The sequence below is a fragment of the Solanum pennellii genome, chromosome 3, assembly GCF_001406875.1.
Source record: "Solanum pennellii chromosome 3, SPENNV200".
Lineage (NCBI taxonomy): Eukaryota > Viridiplantae > Streptophyta > Magnoliopsida > Solanales > Solanaceae > Solanum > Solanum pennellii.
This window is the reverse complement of record NC_028639.1, coordinates 52,801,792-52,823,745: the sequence shown is the minus strand read 5'-3', so window position 1 is coordinate 52,823,745 and position 21,954 is coordinate 52,801,792. Positions and strand designations below refer to the sequence as shown.

Sequence of the window (21,954 nt, the reverse complement as noted above, 5' to 3'; positions counted from 1 at the left end):
AAATATCATAGGCACAACAATATCATAGCAATTATCAATACTTCTGATCATATCCTCGCAAAATAATTTGATCAATTTTTTTGTTGGGCCCGTAGCCATTTTATTAATTGACAAGCAAAATAGGCCTGACCAAATGGCACCAATAAGATATAAATCCAGCCCAGAAAGTAACCCTATAAACTTCCGCCTCATTCTCACTTTCCTTGTATCTTTGTCGTCCATATGCTCCCATCTGGCGGTCGTTAAAACTTCCAGCTTAAACGTCTTCTTCTATGGGCTTGGTGACTTCTTTCTCCACCCTTCCTCCACTTTCTACAGCTCACACAAGAGCATTCACTACTAAAAGGTAACTCTTCTCCATCCTTTCTTTTGCCTCATTTTTCATTTCTTGATATTTAATTAGTGGTTGCCTTTGTTTGTGAAGTACTGTGAAGTCAACCAGTGTGTGGAAATCTTGGAGGTAGCTATCCAGAGTGTGCAATATCACAGGTTCCTCCACTCCTTCCTTAGGATGCACTTTCCCCCACCCCCCCCCTTTAGATCTGACCCTGCTTTCTTTTTTTCCCTCCTTTGAACTGTTCAAGTCGAATTTGTGCTTCAAACACACTTTTTCTTTGGTTTCGAGCTGACCTCCATGCTTTCTTATTAGAGATGATGTTTTACCCTTGCCTGTTTGGTGAAAATTTTCATGTGTTAATGTTGATTAGTAAGAGCTTTGTTATTGTAACTGTAATGACCCCCCCCCCCCATGTGGACGTTCTCTTATTAATTCTTTCTATTGCATCCCTTTCCTTTCATATTATAAACCTGACTCTACCCATGTGGTTTAATCTATTTTGTTTTTATCCTGATGGATGGCATCTGTGCTTTGTCAATATTAATAAAGATGCGCTTTCATGTTGTTGGTAATTTTGCAAACCCACTGAATTCTTCTTTGTCTGTGCTAATGATCACTAGATTAGCTAAATAGTCCGCTATTTGATTGTTTTCCCTAAAAATATATTGAACAGTAACATTTTGTTGTTGTATTTCTCTGATTATTTCATTCGTAAATTCTGTAATTTCCCATGATACTTTATGTGTCTGTTGAATAAGGTTCTTTAGAGTGAGAGAAGCAGTTTTAATAACCATTTTCTATAAACTATTCAGTGTACTAAACCTTAAGCCTCTTGTATTGCTCTTGCCTCCACTTCTATATTCATAGCAATACCAATTTCGCCTGCATATGCATAGATGAGGTCTCCAGTTTTTTTTCTTTTCCAGAAACCATACGCACCCTCCCCTGTATTTCCTTTAATGGCACTATACATATTACACTTCAATTGATCTTCCTTCGATAGCTTTATACAATCTGGTAGTAAATCCTTGGCTTATAAGCTCCTATTATTTTCACCATTTCAGGCCAAGATTTCCCATTTATTTTGAACTTTGAATTGTTAACTATCACCAACAATTAAATGCTCCTTTCCACTTATTGTACCAACTCGCCCACAGTGACCCCATGCTTGACATGAATCCTTTTCTTCAACAAATTCCACACAATCACAATTGGCATAACTCTAAAAATATGTTTGAGTGTTGTAGGAGCTTCCACATAACACTAGCTCTTATCAGCTTCATTGAATTTCTTCCTTCTGTGTCCAAACCTGCTCAAGAAGTAAAATACTTCCAAAGCTTTTAAGCTATGTTAGAAAAAGATTTGACATTGTTTTTATTTGTTGTGTCTCATAATACCAATGTTGGAGACAATGTTCATTCTAATTCTCCTTAATTGTCATTTTATGACAATCCTTCCTTTCTACGCCCTCCATAAAAAGAAAGTAATCTTAACAGGCAAGCTATTTTAACTTATAAGAACCTTTGAGTTTCCCATCCACTAAGGTTTATCCTGATCTCCTATATTCATTACCGGAGAGATAGAACTCACAATGTGATCAGTCATTTCTTCAGAAATATACTGTATGAGTTTCCTCCTATCTCATTGATTTTCTATAATAAGATTTTTGACCTCCATCTCCTCCTCCCTCCCCCCTTTTATTTTCTTCCACATAGTACCAAGCCACTTGTTTTGTCCAATCATCTTTCTCCATACATGAGATGCCGCTTGTCTTTGTGCCATTATTGGATGCCATTTTTTTCACAATTCTACATAAATTCACTCCACAAAGAATTAGTGGATGTTATGAATATCCATCATGTATCGACCTAAATCCCGCTCCTCCCTCTGATTTTGGTAAGCGCATTGTTTCCCATTCAATCTAGTGTTTTCCTTTCTTACTCCTCCTGTGTGACTCCAAAAGCTTTGTCATAATCTTATGAATCTGACTTATTACGCCCTTAGGAGGATTCATAGTAGACATACGATAAATAGACATTGATTTTAAAACATAATCTATTAAAACATACATCCCCCCCATAAATCAAAAGTCGATTCTGCCATCCCTTCACACTTTTGGCAACTTTCTATATTAGCTCTTCAAAATATGACTTCTTTTTCTCCCATAAAAACTGGGCATCCAAGATACATAAAAGGAAAGATACCTTGTGAGACTCTAGTAGTTCTTTTAATCCTCTAACAAACAGAATAACGAACCTTTTCATATAGATATACATAGCTTTTGTTCAGGTTTATGAGCTGTCCTGACACATATTCAAATCTCCGTAGAATCTTTATCATTGTTTTCATTGACTTCTTATTCGATGAATAAAAAAGGATTGTATCATTCATATAAGACAAATGAGTAATCTCTCTACTCCATTTTCGCATCCCAAATCGCTTGAATTCTGAATCCTCATTTAGCCCATTGAGACATCTAGCTAATACATACCTTTGTTGCTATAATGAACAAAGTGCGGGAGAGGGGATCACCTTGCTTTAGTCCTAAAAGGATTGAGAAAACCAAAAGACTATACATTAATTAACATGGAGTACCAGTAAGTAGATATTAATCTCAACACCATATAAATAACCTCTCATCAAAAAAAAATATTCGCATAACTTGAATCAAAAAAATCCCTAACAACCTATCATATGCTTCAGTCATGTACAACTTCACCACAACATTATGGTATTCATTCCTCTTGTTTATGTCTCTAATTATCTCTTGCCCTTGAAAAACATTTTCAACAATACTTCTTCCTTTCATAAACCCTGATTAATTCTTAGAGATTATATCAGGAAAACCTCGAATTATTCTTCCATGTAGTACCATTGACAAATCTTATTAGCAAAAGATCTCAAGTTACTAAGGTACATGAATAAATAATACATACCAACAACCAAAATCAAAGTAAGAAGTATAAACAATAAAAACTACCTTTAAGCATGGATAGAAACAAATGGAAAGCCACAGAGTCTCACATCCATTATATTTATCGAATAATTTATGGCTATTACAAGGGAAACATAGTTGTGAGAAAACTTACCAAGATGTCAGCCAGCAAAAAGTAATACAGTCACCAGCAAAAAGCTTGATTTAAGGAACTAGATTTACATTTTATTTTCTTGCATCCAACTAAGATATAAAGAAAAAGAAGCTTGGGAATAACTTGGATTTCTCCGCCTTTAATTCAACTGTTAAAACAGTAGTGGTTATACTGTAGATCAATTGAAATAAGGGTGAAGAAAAATCAAGAGTACTTACAAATATCTACGAAGTTGGAATACATGTTCTAACTTTCTTTCGAGTTTCTCACAAACTCATGGACCCGCACTGAATGGTACACTTTCTATGGAGTAAGAAACACCAAAGCTACTTTAAAATTAAAAGGTGACAAAAAAAGAAATCTACCATTGATTGGTGAGCAAGAAACAACAGACCTATCAACTATGAATAATCATTTATCGCCCACAGAAGAAGGAAAAAGAGACCAATATTTAAAAAAACCAATGGCCACATCCTCAATGGCGGAGAGAAGAAGATAGAGAAGATGAAAGGGTTGGGGTTTAATTAATGAAACCCTATTATTTAGGGTCTTGTAGTTATTAAACTGAACCTCCGTCGCTTTTGGGCCAACTCAAATGTTAGTTTTTTTTTGTGTGTGTGTTTTATAGACTCCTTTTTAGAGCCCACTAGAATTTATTATATTTATAAATAATAGGGCCTGTGAGAAAGTTTGGATTAGCAAACTAGTCACGATCTCTAACATAATTATAAAAGAATATCTACACTTTAAATGAATTATTGTCATTTTTTAGAAAATAAATTGTATCAAAATATATAAATCAAGCCCACATTGACCATTTTTTGCCCCCCCCCCCCTATCCGGTTAAAAAAAACTCACATGTATTAAACATGAATACATGTGAGTACATTGGTTTTTTTTCAAATATTGGTCTCTTTTTCCTTTTTCTATGGGCGATAAATGATTATTCGTAGTTGATAGATCTCTTGTTTTTTGCTCACCGATCAATGGTAGATTTCTTTTGTTGTTACTTTTTCATTTTAAAGTAGCTTTGGTGTTTCTTACTCCATAGAAAGTGTACTATTCAGTGGTGCATGAGTTTGTGAGAAACTCGAAAAAAAGTTAGAACCTGTATTCCAACTTCATAGATCTGTGTAAGTACTCTTGATTTTTTTTCAACCTTATTTCAATTGATCTACAAGATAACCCCTTCTGTTTTAACAATTGAATTAAAGCCGGAGAAATTCGAGTTATTCCCAAGCTCCTTTTTCTTTATATCTTGGTTGGATGCAAGAACATAAAATGCAAATCTAGTTCCTTAAATCAAGCTTTTTGCTGGTGACTGTATTACTTTTTGCTAGCTGACATCTTAGGTAAGTTTTCTCACAACTATGTTTCCCTTGTAATAGCCATAAATTATTCGGTAAATATAATGGATGTGAGACTCTGTGGCTTTCCATTTGTTTCTATCCATGCTTAAAGGTAGTTTTCATTGTTTATACTTCTTGCTTTGATTTTGGTTGTTGGTATGTATTATTTATTCATTGTTGGTATTGTTTATTTATTCATAAATCTGAAAGTTTAATGACCTTCTCCAGAATTAGAACTACATTCGTGTAAGAAATATATTGGTATTTCACCACTATTGAAAATAACCATTACCATAAGCCATATATCTTTCTTTATAATCTCCCAACATGTTTGAGAAAAATCTTTTGAAAATCCATTTGGCCCACATGCGTGCTCTTTATTCAAGCTGAACACTGCTTCCTTAACTTCTTCTTATGTAGGCGCCCTTGTTGTTTCGATATTCTTTTTTTTAGTTGTATTTCTTTCGAGCATTACTTGATTCTCATATCATTGACCCTCTTTAAATTATTCACTAACATTAACTGCTTCCCCTCCTATGTTTTGAGTGGTACGTATCATATCCCATGCTATATGTCTATTTCATTAATCATCGGTTTCCTCATGCCTTTCACATACGAATAAAAAAACCTCTTATTTATATTTCCTTCTTTTAATCATTGCATCCCATTCTTTTGTTTCTAGTATTCCTCTTCTAGTTGATGATATTCTATTAGAGAATCTTCAGCATTAGCTAAATCCTCCTTATTTGCCATTGAAGGGTTCATTAGCAATATCCTCCAAAGTGGCTATCTTTAAAAAAAATATTCCCATATATTTCTTACTCCACTACATATCACATACACTATTGCTATGATAACATCCAACTTCAAGAAGCCTTTTGCCTCCAACTTCCATCTTTTTTCATCATTCTTGATCAAATGCTTGATTACTTGACTTCTTTAGCTCTAAGTCTTGAAATCCACAAATTTAATTAAGTTAGTTTAGGTTATAAAATTATAATAAAGACACTTAACACTCAAGAAAAAAGGTAATTCATATGTCGGTAATTTGTCAACTTACCACTTATACGAAGCTTATGACATTAAGGAAAGAAAAAGAAAAGGTTTTCAAATCAAGTTTCTCTAGAAGCTCCTCGCTAGAAGATGGGGGGTTGTTCAAGCAGAGCTTTCCCAACTTCAAGAAGTCCTTTGTTGCATTCCTCCTCAAACAAAAGCACGATCCAGGGAAACCATTGTCTTTTTTTTCACAGCACACAAAGAACAGAAAGAGCACTATAATTTTGAAACTAGGTTTTAAGTTTGAAAAACCCAAAAGAAATTACCAGAGAGAAAAGGGAAAAATGGAAGTTCAAAATACCNTAAGAAATTACCAGAAAGAAAAGGGAAAAATGGAAGTTCAAAATACCTAAAAGGTAACGTCAGATACTAGTTTCTAAAAGAAAATTGAAGGGAGAAAGAGAAAAGGATGGTTAGATGAAAAATAGAGTGCATACTCTTAAGCAACACATATATGTCAATGAGTGAGTAGGAGTATTTGACAGATGTGCGCTGCCTATGGTGTATGCACTCCATTTTTCATATGACCCCTCCTTTTATCTCCGTCTTTCTTACTTGTTCTTTGTAAACTACTATCTGGCGTTATCTTTTATGTCTTCATACACTTATATTTTTTCTTTTGCTCTCTAGTGATTTCTTTTGGGTTTTTGAGACGTAAAACTCGGTTTCAAAGTTACAGTGATCTTCTTGTTCTTTATCCACTGTGAAAAAAGGAAATGGTTTCCCTGACACATGCTTCTGTTTGCGAGTAGGAATGCAACAAAAAACTTCTTGAAGTTGGAAAATAGTTGTTTGACCATCCCTTATCTTCCAAAGAGGAGCTTCTAGAGAAACTTGATGTGAGAGTCTTTTCTTTTTTTTCCTCAATATCATAAGCCTTGTATAAGACGTAAGTTGACAAACTTACCGACACATGAATTGCCTCTTTTTTTTTGAGTTTTAAGTGTCTTTGAGTATAATGTAATAACCTAAACTAACTTAAATTGGAGAATTTCAAGACTTGGAGCTAAAAAGTCAAGCCATCAAGTATTTGATCAACAACGATGAAAAAAAATATGGAAGTGAGAGCAAAATAATATTAAAAGTAAATATTAAGAATTAGTCACAAAAATCGTGCCCAAGTTTAGTTTTTGTGGAGTCGTTTATGAGGGTAAAGGAGCTTGAATTTGGCTAAAAAGTCTGAAAAAGGAACATGTCTATCTCACTCCACGAAATGAAAATGCGGAGACGAAAATTGGAATGTCTCCACGATGTTGCTCCACAAAATTGGCAACAGAAGGTCATATTTGCCCAGATTTTGAGAGTTATATAAATAGGAATTAGGTCATTTTTCTTGAGAATCTGTTGATTTGAGTAGTCCAAGAGGAGTATCTCTAGTGAACTTTGCAAGGATTAAGAGATGTTCACCATAGAGTTTCCATCTTCTTATTTGTTTAATCTTCAACTATGTTTATTATTATACTTCATATTGTATCTTCTTCTAGTATGAGTAGCTAAACCTATTAGTTGGGGTTGTAGACTCTTATGACTTTTATGTGATTGAATACTTGGTTATCTTGCTTATTATTATTTGGGTTGTGATTATCTACTTTTTTTTACTTTATGAGGTTGCGAACACTAGATTTTAGCCCTATATATTAATTTCTTGCTCGGACGGTGAAACTTGAATTGTATCTACCATTGATTTTCAAATCAATATTATCCATAAATGGTGGTAAATATATACAATTTGATTTACAATGGATTGTAACGTTTATTTTGATTATATATGAAACCTACAATTCAAATAATATAATCGTTAAAGGATACCATAATTTGTAATGGTGGTAAGTATTTCGTTTTAACAACTTCAACAATAAAAAAAAATGAATTTACAATTCAACTTCGTACAAGAAAGATCAAATAATTTACATTTAACTATAGTAGGAAAAACAATATCATAGAAATTATCAGTACTTGTGATCATATTCTCGCAATTTTTAACAAATTTTTGTTGGCCTCATGGCCATTTATTTTTTGACAAGCAAAATAGGTCGGGCCAAACGGCCCAAATAAGAAATTAAAGGCAAGAAAATATCTAATCCAGCCTATAAGGTGACCCTATAAAATTCCGCCTCATTCACTCACTTTCTATTTTTTTCCCTTGTCCATATGGTCCCTTCCATGAGTTGTTGAAACCTCTAGCTTCGCCGTCTTCTCCTATGGGTTTGGTTTCTTCTTGCTCCACCTTTCCTCCACTTTATGCAGTACGCGCAAGAGCATTTACTACTGAAAGATAACTCTTCTTCCTTCCTTTCTTTCACCTTATTTTCCATTTTTTGATATTTGATCTTGGTAGTCTTTGTTTGTGAAGTCCACCGATGTGTGGAAATCTTGGATGTAGCTATTTGGGGCGTGAAATATGAATACAGGTTCCTCCTCTCCTTCTTTAGGATTGCACTTCCCCCCTTTAGATCTGACCCTGCTTTAGTCTCTTTCCCTCCTTTGAATTGTTCCAGCTGAATTTGTGCTTTAAGCTCTCTTCTACTTTGGTTCGAGCTGATCTCCATGCTTTTTTTTGCGAGAGATGATGTTGTACCCCTGCTTGTTTGGTGAAATTTTTTACGTTCTAATGAAATGTAGCTGTAATGACCCCTCATATGTGTACGTTATCTTATGTAATTATTTCTGGATCATCCCTTCCCTGCAGGATTAAGAATCTAATTCTCATTTGTCATATGGTTTTATCTAAAAAAATTTTATCCTGGTGGATGGCATATGTGCTTTGTCAATATTAATGATGCGGTTTCCTGGTTTTGGTTATTCCTCAAACTCTCTGATTTCCTTTTTTTTTTTGTGCTAATGATTGCTAGATTAGCTAAATAATCCACCATTTGATTGCCCTCCCAGAAAATATATTGAATTTGTAAAATTTTGTTGTTGTACTTCTTTGATTATTTCATCCATGATTTCTCCAATTTCCCGTTGTACTCTCCATGTCTGTTGAATAATTTTCTTTAGAGTGAATGAATAAATTTTTATAAGAATGTTCTGTAAACTATTCATTGCACTAAACCTTAAGGCCTCTTGTATTGCTCTTGCCTTCGCTTCTATATTCATAGCAATACCAATTTTGTCTGCTTGTGCATAGATGGGGTCTCTAATTTTGTTTCTTATACAGAAGCCACACACACTTTCTCCTGAATTTCCTTTACTCGCACCATCTGCATAACACTTTACTTGATCTTCCTTCAGTAGCTTCCATTGTACAATCTGGTGGTAAATCCTTGGATTATAAGTTCTTTTATTGTCAGCATTTTAGGCCAAGTCTTCCCAGTTATTTATGACTTTGAATTGTTCACTATCACCGGCAATTAAATGTTCATTTCCACTTGTTATACCAACTCTTCAAAGGTGGACTGACATCCATGCTTGATATAGTTCCTTTTCTTGAACAAATTCCACATAATGAGAGTTGGCATAACTCTAACAGTTTGTTTGCGTTTTGTAGGAGCTTCCACATACCACTAGTTCTTGATTCTCTGCATCAAATTTCAGCCTTCTGTGTCCAAACTTGCTCATGAAGCAAAATACTACCAAAGCTTTTGGGCAATGTTAGATGTTAGAAAAAGATTTGACATTGTTTTCATTTGTTTTGTCTTATAACACCAACATTAAGAGACAGTGTTAATTCTCATTCTCCTTAAATAGTCATATGTGGCAGTCCTCCCTTTCAACGCCCTCCATAAAAAGAAATTAATCTTAAAAGGAAAGATTTTCACCCAAATCATATCATATGCTTCCTCCTTCTCCTTTTTCTTTCTCATTTAATCTCAAGCTGATTTAACTGAAAAATAACCCTTTGAGTTGCCTATCCACAAAGGTTTATCCTGACCTCCTATATTCATTACTGGAGAGATAGAACTCGCAATGTGATAAGTCGTTTCTTCAGAAATATAACGTAAGAGTTTCCTTCTATCCACTGATCTTCTATAATAAGATTTTTCTCCTTTAGCTCCTCCTCCCCCCATTATTTTCTTCCACATAGTACCAAGCCCCTTGTTTTGTCCAATAATCTTTCTCAATACATGATATGCCTTGTGTCTTTTTGTGCCATTATTGGATGCATTTTTTTTACAATATTTGTTCCACATAAATTCACTCCATAAAGAATTAGTGGATGTTCTGAGTATCCATCATAATTTAGCAAATAGAGCATCTGATACGTCTTGCATTGATCTAAAACCCACTCCTCCCACTAATTTTTGTAAGCACGTTGTTTCACAAACAATCTAGTGTTTCCATTTTACTCCTCCTATGTTACCCCAAAAAAGAACTTTGCCATAATCTTATGAATTTGATTTATTACGCCCTTAGGAGGATTCATAGATCACATAAGATAAATAGGGATTGATTGTAAAACATGAGCTATTAAAAATAGCTTCCCCCATAAGTCAAAAATCGATTATGCCATCCCATTACTCTTCTTGCAACTTTCTTTATCAAATCTTCAAAATATGACTTCTTTTTCCTCCCGTAAAAACTTGGGCATCCAAGATATGTAAAAGGAAAGACACCTCGTGAGACTCCAATACAGAAAAAGAACCTTTTTATGCAAATATACATAGCTTTTGTTAAGGTATATGAGCTGCCCTGACACAAATTCATATCTCCGAGAAATCTTCATTATTTTTTTCATTGACCTCTTATGCCATGAACAAAAAGAGATTGTAATATCCCCATAATACAAATGACTAATCTCTCTACTCCATTTAGGCCTCCCAAATCTCTTGAATTTTGAATCCTCATTTAGCCTGTTGAGACTTCAGGCTAATACATCCGCTGCTATGATGAACAAAGTGGGGGAGAGGGATCACCTTGCTTCCGTCCTAAGAAGATTGAAAAAAACAAAATACTGACCATTAATTAACTTGGAGTACCAGTTATTAGATATTAATTTCCACACTATATAAATAATCCTCTCATCAAACCCAAATGTTCTCATAACTTGAATCAAAAATATTTGTGAACTCCTATCATACACTTAAGTCATGTACAACTTCACCACAACATTATGGTATTCATTCTTCTTATTTATGTCTCTAATTATATCTTGCCTTTGTATAACATATTTAGCAATGCTTCTTCCTTTCATAAAATCCGACTTATTCTTAGAGATAATATCAAGTAGAACCCAAATTATCCTTTTATGCAGTACCTTTGACAAATTTTATTAGCAAAAGAGTTCAAGTTGATAGGTCGTAAATCTTAAAATTTATTGACCTTCTTCGGAATTAGAATTATATTCGTGTCAGAAATATATTGGTATTTCACCACCACAAAAATTAACCATCACCATCAGCCACATATATTTCCTTATAACCTCTCAACATGTTTAAAAAAATTCTTCTGAAAATCCATTAGCTCCACATGCGTTCTCTTTATTCAAGTTGAACACTTCTTCCTTAACTTCTTCCTCTATAGGCGCTCTTGTCATTTCGATAATCTATTTTGTAGTTATACCGCTTTCGAGCATTGCTTGATCTTTATATCATTGACCCTCTTTAAATTGTTCCCTAACATTAACTACTTCCTCTCCTATGTTTTGAATGATACATATAGTATCCCCCGCTCTGTGTGAATTTCGTTAATCATCGGTTTCCTCATACCTTTCAAATACGAATGAAAAACTTCATATTTTTGTCTCCTTCTTTGAACCATTGCATCCCATACTTTTTTTTCTAGTAATCCTCTTCTTATTGATGATATTGTCTTATAAAATCATCTTCAGCTTTAGCTAATTCCTCTTTATTTGCCATTGGAGGGTTCATTAGCGATATCCTCCGAAGTGGCTATCTTCAAAAGAATATTCCCATATATTTCTTTACTCCAAAACATCTCGCATACACTATTATTTTGATGATATCCAACTTCAAGAAGTGTTTTGCTCCGACTTTCATCTTTTCTTCATCATTCTTGATCAAATACTTGATTGCTTGACTTCTTTAGCTCCAAATCCTGAAATTCACCAAATTAAGTTAGTTTAGATTATTAAATTATACTAAAGACACTTAAAATTCAAGAAAAAGACTAATTCATATGTTGGTAATTTGTCAACTTATCACTTAAACGAGGCTTATGACATTGAGCAAAGAAAAATACAAGGCTCTCGCATCAAGTTTCTCTAGAAGCTCCTCGTTAGAAGATTTGGGAGGACGAGGGGGGGAGGGGTGTTTTTTCAAGCATCTCCTTCCCAACATCAAGAAGTCTTTTGTTGCATTCCTCCTCAAAACAGAAGCAAGAGCCAAGGAAAACATTTTGTTTTTTTCACAGCACACAAAGAAAAAGAAGAGCACTACAATTTTAAAACCAGGTTTTAAGTCTCAAAAACCCAAAAGAAATCACCAGAGAGGAATTTATAAGTAAATTAGTAATTCCCGCTTTTTCACTTAACATATTACTAATCACTGCTACCCTTATCCTTTTGAAATGGTATTTATAAGTTCTAAGTTGAGTCTGCTATTTCAAAAGAGAAAGTATAATTAGAAAAACAAAGAACAATTAGGTCCAATTTCAACAGAAAGTCACTCCATTGCGAGTCTGTATTTTTTACTTTAAATGGGTAATTATCCAAGAATCTACAGCTCAACACACGACAGACAAAAGATTTGACTAGAAGACATTGTATCCACCTGATCATAAGCAACATTAGCTTTGTCAAAACGCTACCGAGCTTTACGAAAAAATGGAGAATGGGGGAAACTGACGTCCCAGGAGATCTGAGAGGCGCAGGGCGCCTGCCCTTAAACCTCAGACAGGTGTCTCTGGCGCAATTCGCCATAGGTCAAAAGTCAGAGGGACTTTTGTGGTGCTCTGATAGGCGCGACGGCCCAAGCCTTGCCTAGAAAACCTCTGACTTTTCTCCTTTGTTTTTCATCTCTAAACCCTCTAAACTTCCATGGTTCTTTCCCCAAACTCTTAGGATCATTAGTACACTCAACATACAATAGATTTTACTCGAAAGTTCACCGGGAAACATGAGTCAAATCATTAGGAAACTTAAACAAAACAACCATTAAGAACACAACAAAATTTTCAACAATGTTTATCAAGACTCACTTTCGTAACATTCAAAAACTTAAATTCGCTGAATTGAAGCATGATTGGCGCGTGGGTGATTTGAATCAACTCTATGTTATCTCACATACCTTTTTAGGGATCACCCACGATGAATTTCACATGCAAAGATTGAATGTTCTTGGCAATTTTATGATTTCTCTTTTTTTTTTTCTTTTCTGCAAGCCCTAGCGTAAATTCTAAATCTTTCTAAGTTGTTCTTGTTTTCACATAATTAATCCCTAAAATGATTTAACATAATTAGGTAAGGAAAAAACAAATTTTCTCTTCCCAAATCCGGATTGAATTTTTCTTAATCCAACAGCCAATTCCGAAAAATATAAATCACTCATACAAACTCGGAATCGCGTAAACTTGGCGGCACTGGAAAGATCATTCGAACAGCTTTACAACCATATCTGGAACTACACCTAACTCATCTTGAGCTAGGAATTATGATCGTTTGAAGTTGACCAAAAACTCACTTTCAACTTACTTCAAAATTTCCAGATTTCCTTATACTTTCCAAAAGTAACTATTTCCATATTTTACACTTACTTCTAGTCCCTTTTAGTAGGGAGATGTTACATCACCAATTTAAGTTAGTTTACGTTATTAAATTATACTCTAGACACTTAATACTCAAGAAAAAGGTAATTCATATGGTTGTAATTTGTTAACTTACGTCTTATACAAGGTTTATGACATTGAGCAAAGAAGAAGTAAAGACTCTCATATAAAGTTTCTCCAGAAGCTCCTCTTTAGAAAAAAAGAGATGCTGAAGTAGCTATTTGCCAACTTCAAGAAGTCTTTCGTTGCACTCCTACTCAGAAACAGAAACATGTGTTAGGGAAACCATTGCATTCTTTACAGCAGAACACACAACAAGAAGAGCACCGCAATTTTGAAACAAGGTTTTAAGTCTCATAAAAACAAAAGATATCACCAAAGAGCAAATGGAAAAATAGAAGTGTATAAAGACCTAAAAGGTAACGCCAGATCGTAGTTTACAAAGAACAAGTAAGAGAGACGGAGAGAAAAGAAGGAGTTATATGAAAAATGGAGAGCATACACTATAAGTAGGACATTTGTCAAATAGTCCTACTCACTCATTGACATATATGTGTTGCTTGTGATGTATGCGCTCCATTTTTCATCTAACCAATATTTTTCTTTTTCTCTCTTACTTGTTCTTTAGAAACTAGTAAGGTACATATAAACATCAAGAAATCGTCTATACACATGAGATCATGAATCATGAATCCAAAATCCAATTCAAGGAAAGTTAAGATCAAAATCAAAGAAGTTAAGAGTCAAGTCTAAAATTTAAGAAGCAAGTCAAAGCAAAGTTCTTAAAAGTTTTCAAGAGTCTTTATCAATGTTTTAACTTTGTTTTTAAGACTCCAGTCTCAAGTTAAGTATAAGTGAAGAGTTGATTTCATTTCTTCAAAAGAGTATATTGGGACTATGAATTCCCAAAAAGTAAATGTTTTTCTTTTTTAAATAAAAAAGGAAACTGAGATTTCCAAAGAGATTTTGAGCTAGTTTTCTAAAAAGGTAATCGCTTTCTAAATAAAGCAAGAGGGGAAACTTTGGTTTCCAAGGTAGCCTTTGAGCTAAGTATTTTGAGCACTAATCTCAAATCATAGAAGGAAGTATGTTTTAAAAACATATGAGCTAATATTTTGAGAGTAGTACTGAGCACCGATATGGGGGAGAGTTTAGATAACTCACAGCCCTCATAAACCATGTAGCCACCATGGGTAGAAAAAGGGTCATATTTTTCGGAAAATGGCTTAAAATATCCTTAAAGTATTAGAAATGGTATAAAATTATCCTCCATCCACCTATTGGCTCCAAAATACCCTTCTCACCCACCTATTGGCTCCAAAATATCCTTGTCATCCACCTCTGAGTTCAAAATTAACTACTTATTTAATAGACTTAAATTTAAACTATTTGAATTTTTTTTAAAATATGTGGCGCTCAACTATTTTTTTATAATTTAACTTATTAATATAATTTATAAATCTACCCACTGTCCACCCATTACTTATTAAACTATACCCAATTCATAAACCCCCCCTATTACTATTAATGCAACAACATGAAAGTTACTGCCAATGAGTGTTTCTAAAAAATTGAGGCGAAAATGTCTATAAAGGTACATTATCATGCATTCAAGTCCTTAATCAAAACATACTATAATTCAAGTGTATAAATATAAATTACCGATAAACTTAAAAGTCTAACTATGCGCATTTAATTATTCCTTCGTCTCAATTATATGATGTTACATAATAGGTAATTTTTGAAAAAGAATATTAAAGTTTTAACATTTAAAACAAATCATAAATATTTATAAAATTATATTTAAAAAAGTACATGAATCGGAATGTACTACTCCTTTGTCTTTAATCATAAATTTCAAATTCAAGCTTGAAAGAGAATCCTATTGAAAATGTCCTCCTAAATTAGTGGCTCAACCTAAATTTTATTGGGGCTTTGATTCGAACTTGAATAATTTTGGATGACTTTTTCCGGAATCTGTAATTTAGTCATGTTCTAGTAGTGTTTAGGGCGTTTTTGATATTAGAAATGATTTGTTAATTGGATGGAGTTTAATTGATAATGAGTGGGTAGTGGGTTGGTTTATAAATTATAGTTATAGATTAATTTATAACCAATAGTTGAGTGCCAAGTATTTAAAAAATAATTTAAACAGATTAAATTTAAAACCATTAAATAAGTGGGCAATTTTGAACCAAAAGGTGGATGAGAAGGGTATTTTGGAGCCAATAAGTGGATGGAGGGTAATTTTGTATCATTTTTAATACTTCGAGGGTATTTTAGGTTCTTTTATATTTTTAGTATGATTTCTTTAGTGCTTTTTAACATAGACTAGTGGATTTACTTACTAGTTCGGGTTCTATACTAATGGCAAGGTATAGGGTGACCCTGGCAGTGTGAGGCAAAACGTTGCATCATCATTATAGCTCTTAAGTGATGGTTGTCGATTAGAGAAACTCTCACAGAAATTAAGTGTATTTTATATACACAGTTATTTGTATTTTTACATACATCTCAGAGTTATATTGTATCTTTGCATACATACAGAGTTGACAATATGTTTTAAACAGTTTTTCCTTATATAGCACTTGATTTAAATTGCTTTATATTGAAATGATTTCAGTCTTGTAGAGATGAAATCATATTGTATTTTATATGCACAGTTATTTGTATTTTTACATACATCTCAAGGTTATATTATATCTTTGCATACACATAGAGTTGACAATATGTTTTAAACAGTTTTCCTTATATTGCACTTGATTTAAATTGCGTTATATTGAAATGATTTCAGTTTTGTAGAGATGAGTTGAGTCAGGAAAGTTCTTCAGATTTTTCTTTCAAGCCTATGTACTTTTTAGCATTCCAACTCGCATACTCGTAAATGCAATAGGGAACTTCTCAACAATCCTCAATGGCACATGAAACATGCTCAATTGTGGTAAGAGAAGATCAAACAACAAGAATCAAATGTAACATATGCATAAATGTAGACACTAGACAAGGTACCAACTACTAACATAAAAAAAATATTAACTACTCCCTAATCCCAAGCAAGACAAAATCGCTCCTTTTAACCGCATCTCCATATTAAATCATGACACTAGCTACGCGATCGACTTCATGATACGAAAGAGGCCATCTTTGTGTGGTACAAAAGATTCTAATTTCTTCATGTTACTGCTAACAGGCTTCATCACTTTACTCTTCGTGTCATATATAAATACGCTAGAGTTCTTCTTATGCTCTATAATCAATACTTCACCATTCCTCGCACCAGCGACAACAACAAGGTTCCAAAATCTTGGCATTCTTCGCTCATCCTGTCTTGATGATTTGTATGGACATATATAATTTGTCAATTCTGCCACGATCGTGTGTTTCTTGAACCAAACTTTCCTTCGAAAATCTTCCAGAACCCAAACATTCATTGTTTTCTCCGAATCACAGTTGATAAAAGAAAGAAATCCATACAACTCCACCAATGCATAATTCTTCGTTTTATTAATTTGTTTAACACGTTCTGGAAGATAAGTTCGACTGAATTTTTCCTCTTTTACTTGCATTGTAATGAAATATTCAGCTGAATCAACATACCAATGCAGAATCCTTCCATTAATCGACACTGGATTCTTCCAGTGAAAGTTAATTGGATTAAAGGGTCGATCATTTAAATCTTCCCACGGACTAGAAACTCGTTCCCAATGTAGTTCATCATCATCACTGCTCACATTAAATATTTCAAAACCATAAGAATCTGTAACAACATGCACTACTTTGTACTGTTTTGTCGAAGAGTCAAAGACAAGTGCTGCACTACAAGCTTTATGTTGACAATGTGAAGGGCATCGCGGGATAGTAAGGCAGAACTTTGTTGCTGGATTTATGATTTGTAGCATCCCATTGTTCCCTGGTTCACTCATCAATAGAAATCCGTCACAGCTAGAATGAATCTTGCTTAATTTACTTAGTCCAACTTCACGCGATTCACATTCAAATTCTTTTCTAATCTCTATCAACTTCGTTTTCATACGCCTTCCTAATCCTGACTGTATCACTAATTCTGTTTTCGATTCCATGAAATTTTGCTCAATGAAGAAACTCTCCGAGACAATTTCTTTCCATGATTTGCAGACGCGCATGACATACTTATGAATGTCTTTTGGCGGAATCTTCACTAGGATGTTAAATAAGATACCATCAGGAAGATCAGAAAGAGTGCTGATCTTATGACTCTTCTTAACTACTTGTTTCATTCCTCCGCTTTTATTTTCTTCATACTTGTTTTCTTTTAAGCTCAACATCTGTCGAGCAAATTCAATGTCATCGATTTCATCCCCCATTCTTGCAGCACGCGTACACCAGAAAAAGAACGAGCTCTATATACGTTTCTGAAGGAGATCAAACAAAAAAAAGTTAAGAGAAACAAAGGATCAGAAAACTAAGTTTTGTATAGCCACACCCCACAAAGAGTACATCAGAACAGAAATAATTTATTAGTGAATGAACATCTTACACTCTTACATCTCGTTTGATACGAGGGATAAAAATTAACTAATCCACCATTAATTTTAGAATAGTTTATCTCATGTTTGATTGGCAGGATAACTTACCCCATGATTTTAGTGCTCTTTATATACATAACTAATTCCGAATAATTGATTTCGAATAACTTATTCCCCAATCAAACGAACCATAAAACATGAATCAACTATCACATTGAATGATCATGAGTTAATGAAGACCAACATAACAATAATAAACTTGAGGAATCACACATACTTTAGAATTATGTCAATTCAACCAAAGTTATAACCTCCTAATTCCTTATTATTATTTTCAAATCACTATAATTAGCTACGAACTGGCTAACGAAAGTTTGTCGCTAATTTGTTGCTAAGTAAAATTAGCCACAAATTTTGTTGTTTGGCTATAAAATTTGTCCGTGAATACAGTTTTTTTTAGTAGTCAATATCAACAACATTCAAATTAAAAATCAAAATATGAGCTAGATTAACTCAATGGGTATAACTAAAAAATCAAAACTACTAACTTTTGCTAAAACATAAATTAGAACTTACATAAATAAATATTGGAATTTAGGGAACATACAATTTGATTTGCTTTACGTCCTGGTGGAGACTTTTTAGGGCAATTTGGTTCGTTATTAATTTTGCCTTTGCGGCCGGCCTATTTATTAATTAATGTATATTTTCAGTTTATTAAATTGTTTAACCTTGATTCCTAAATTAAATTGGTTTAGTGTAATTAATAACAATTAGTTCAGGATATGTGATTTGTGTGTATCCTGTCAATCAACAGGTAAGAAAAAACAAAATTAGTACTCTCTCCGTTTCAAAAAGGATGACCTAATTTGACTTGGAACGGACTTTAAAAAAAAAGATTTTTTAATCTTGTGGTTCTAAATTAAAATTACGTCAAATCTACCAAAACGTTTTTTAATTTTGTGGTCTTAAACATGTCACATAGAAAGTTAAAGTTAAAGTTAAACTGCTGCTAAAAAAGGAAAGGGGACATACTTTTTTAAATAAACTGAAAAGAAAGTAGGAACATTTTCTTTGAAACAGAGGGAATAGAAATAATAATTGATGTTAAAATAAATATTATATCTATATATTATGTTGTGATAGAAATAACTGGGATTCTGGGTCATACGAAAATCAATAATTGCATATCACGGTGATGATAAATCAGATAACAAAGAAAACTATAATAGAAGAAACGAAATATTTTGATATGATTTGAGACCAATTAGCTCACCTATAAGAATATCAATAGAGCAAAGTATATCAAATATTGAGATAACAAAGACTCGTTAAATAACTACATTGTGGATATTATTATGTTCTTCGAAAAAATTTCAGCTGAAAAAAAAATATTTTTGAAACTTAAGTAGAGAATAACCAAAAAAAAAAGGGAAAATTTCATATATGGCAAACTTAATTGATTAAATAATATTATATGGGTACAGTTTACCTAATTACATTTTATGGGTATAGTTTACTTATTTTAGGTATCTTTAATTTTGTATACAAGGTTTCTTTTGTTTTTTATTTATACAATTTTATTTTAAAAAGTGGTTTGTAACTGAAGCGTTAAATATGCTAACAATAAATTTAGATAATGCCATAATTTAAGGTAAACGTCCCTAATTTAAAGTAAACGTTCAAATTCATTTTTTTTTTCAAAAAAAATAAGAAGTATACAACAATTGAAACACAAGATAAACTTGTTTTTGCTGTTTATGAAACAGCAGTTCATCAATTTTTTTTTGTTTTTCTTTATAATCGAATACAGGTAATCGTTCATGGAATGAAAATTCATGTTTACTATTGCAATAATTATACAATGTTCTATTGGATTTACAAATTTTGATGTATGTGTGTTCGTTATTGTGGTGATAATTGTATATAGCCATAACGTAAGTGTTTTTTGCTTTTGAAAACTGATTTCAAAAATATAAAAAAATTTAAAGAAGAAAATTCATATGATACAATTATATACTTTTTTTGATGTAGCATTTGTATATTAAAAAGAAGATCAGTGTAAAATTCATTAATCTGATTGTATAATAGTGTTGTATTAATTGTATATATGATTTCTGTGAATGATTTGAAATAAAATTTTGTTTGAAAATTGTACAGATAATGGTCTCATTGGCTATTTTGGTAGTTAAACATGGTAATGTATATAACTGTCTAAATGACTTTGTATCTACTACAATAATATATAAGCTTAATATATACTAACTTCAATAATTTGTATATAACTACTAAAATATACAAATTATAATCATATATGAAATTTTCTCATCGGTATAACTAAATCCAATTACTTTTTGTATATGTATACAAAAACAAAAATAATATGGAGCCTTTAATATACAATCCACTACTACCACTATTTAAACTTAGTATATTATTCATTATACATAACTTAAAGTATGTATAAACTAATAAAATCTACAGACACATACAATAACTAAAGAAATATACAAATTTATAACTAAAACATGTGTGTACTAAACATGCAATATACTATATACAATTACGTGAATACAAAATTTACTTAAACAAATAATTTTTTGTATATTGACACCTAAATAACAAAAAAATTGTATCTAAAGTTGTGTTTTAAGTCATTACCTCATGATTATGATGTTCTTCAGATCCGTCAATTTCATATGCATTTTCCTCTGAATCAATGTTTAGTGCTTTCGTCTTTCTTCCTCCTTGTACAATTTTAATGCCTCTAGCTTTGGCATTGTTAAGAGCTTCTTGAACTGCCGTAGGGTCATATTTTTTCTTTGATCTCAATTCTTCCATTGTTTGTTCATGTTGAACTTGTTTGAATTTTACCATAGACCCTACATCACCCCCAAAATCTTGAGTTAAACCCATTGAAAACGAGAGTAAATTGTCAAGAAAATTGACAAGCAATGGAATACCTCTAGTAATCCTCATAGATGAAGATGATTCATTCATTCTGATTTTGAAGAATTTGTGATCTAATAAGAATAAACAATCGATTATTTCACAAAAAAGATATGAAAAAACATAAGAAACACAATACATATACAATTGTTGAATAAGGAAAAAAAATGGAAAACGACTAAAATTTCGGAGTACCTGCGAAAGTTGAATTCAATTTCGGGAAGAAGGAATTGAGTTTTTGATAATTTGAAATTCAAAATCGGATAGAAGTATTAATTGTAGGAGAAAAAGGTGCAATATGAATAGGAGAGATAATATTGTTTTGTGTATAATTATATACAAAATTAAAAAAAAAAATTTATACTATTGGTTTAGGAATAGGTGGTGGACCCCATTAATTATAGCAAAAAAAATAAACTATAATTATAGAAAGTAAATAAATTAAACTATACCCTTATTATATAATTACTTAGGAATGTTTGTCATCCCACGTAATTTTCCCAAAAAAAAATCAGATTGGTTTATCTTAGACAAAAATCGTTAATTAGGATGGGAATATTCAACTAAAAAGGGAGAAAGAACAAAAGAAAGGAAAAGGAAGATTTTGGGAAGGATAACTTGATAGGAAGAACACTTATTATTGAATTGGACTAGTTTTGGTTCATATGGATCGATTACAAATGACTTAAAAGGTCATCCCTATTTGCAACGACAAATGGGCAATTGCATGCGATTTCATATTTGGAAAAATTTCCAAAATGTCAATGTTTTGACATTTAATAGAATTCATTGTCAATATTTTCAATATTAAGTAAAAATGTCAAAAAAGAAACAATTAACAGAAAGGAGAAATTAAGAAGAAAGAAAAATATAAAAAAGAAACAATTGTTTAAAAGTTTTATCAGTTACAAAAATTCAAAAACAAAGAATTAATTAGCAATTTATCAAAATGCAACAACTTCCATCTTTTTCTTCTTCTTTCACAATGTTCTAAAAAACACGCC

At 32.5% G+C, this 21,954-nt stretch overlaps 1 protein-coding gene across 1 annotated transcript; it reads right to left on the bottom strand.

Annotated features, from left to right (window-relative positions):
- Window positions 1–16,462: 16,462 nt before the first annotated feature.
- LOC114076361 (F-box protein At5g49610-like) lies at window positions 16,463–20,845 on the bottom strand. The gene is made up of 2 exons (XM_027915254.1): window positions 20,663–20,845; window positions 16,463–17,887 (listed from the first exon to the last, which is right to left on the bottom strand). Exon 2 carries the CDS (start codon window positions 17,837–17,839, stop codon window positions 16,604–16,606), a length of 1,236 nt encoding a protein of 411 aa, XP_027771055.1. The 5' UTR covers window positions 17,840–17,887; window positions 20,663–20,845; the 3' UTR covers window positions 16,463–16,603.
- Window positions 20,846–21,954: the final 1,109 nt, after the last annotated feature.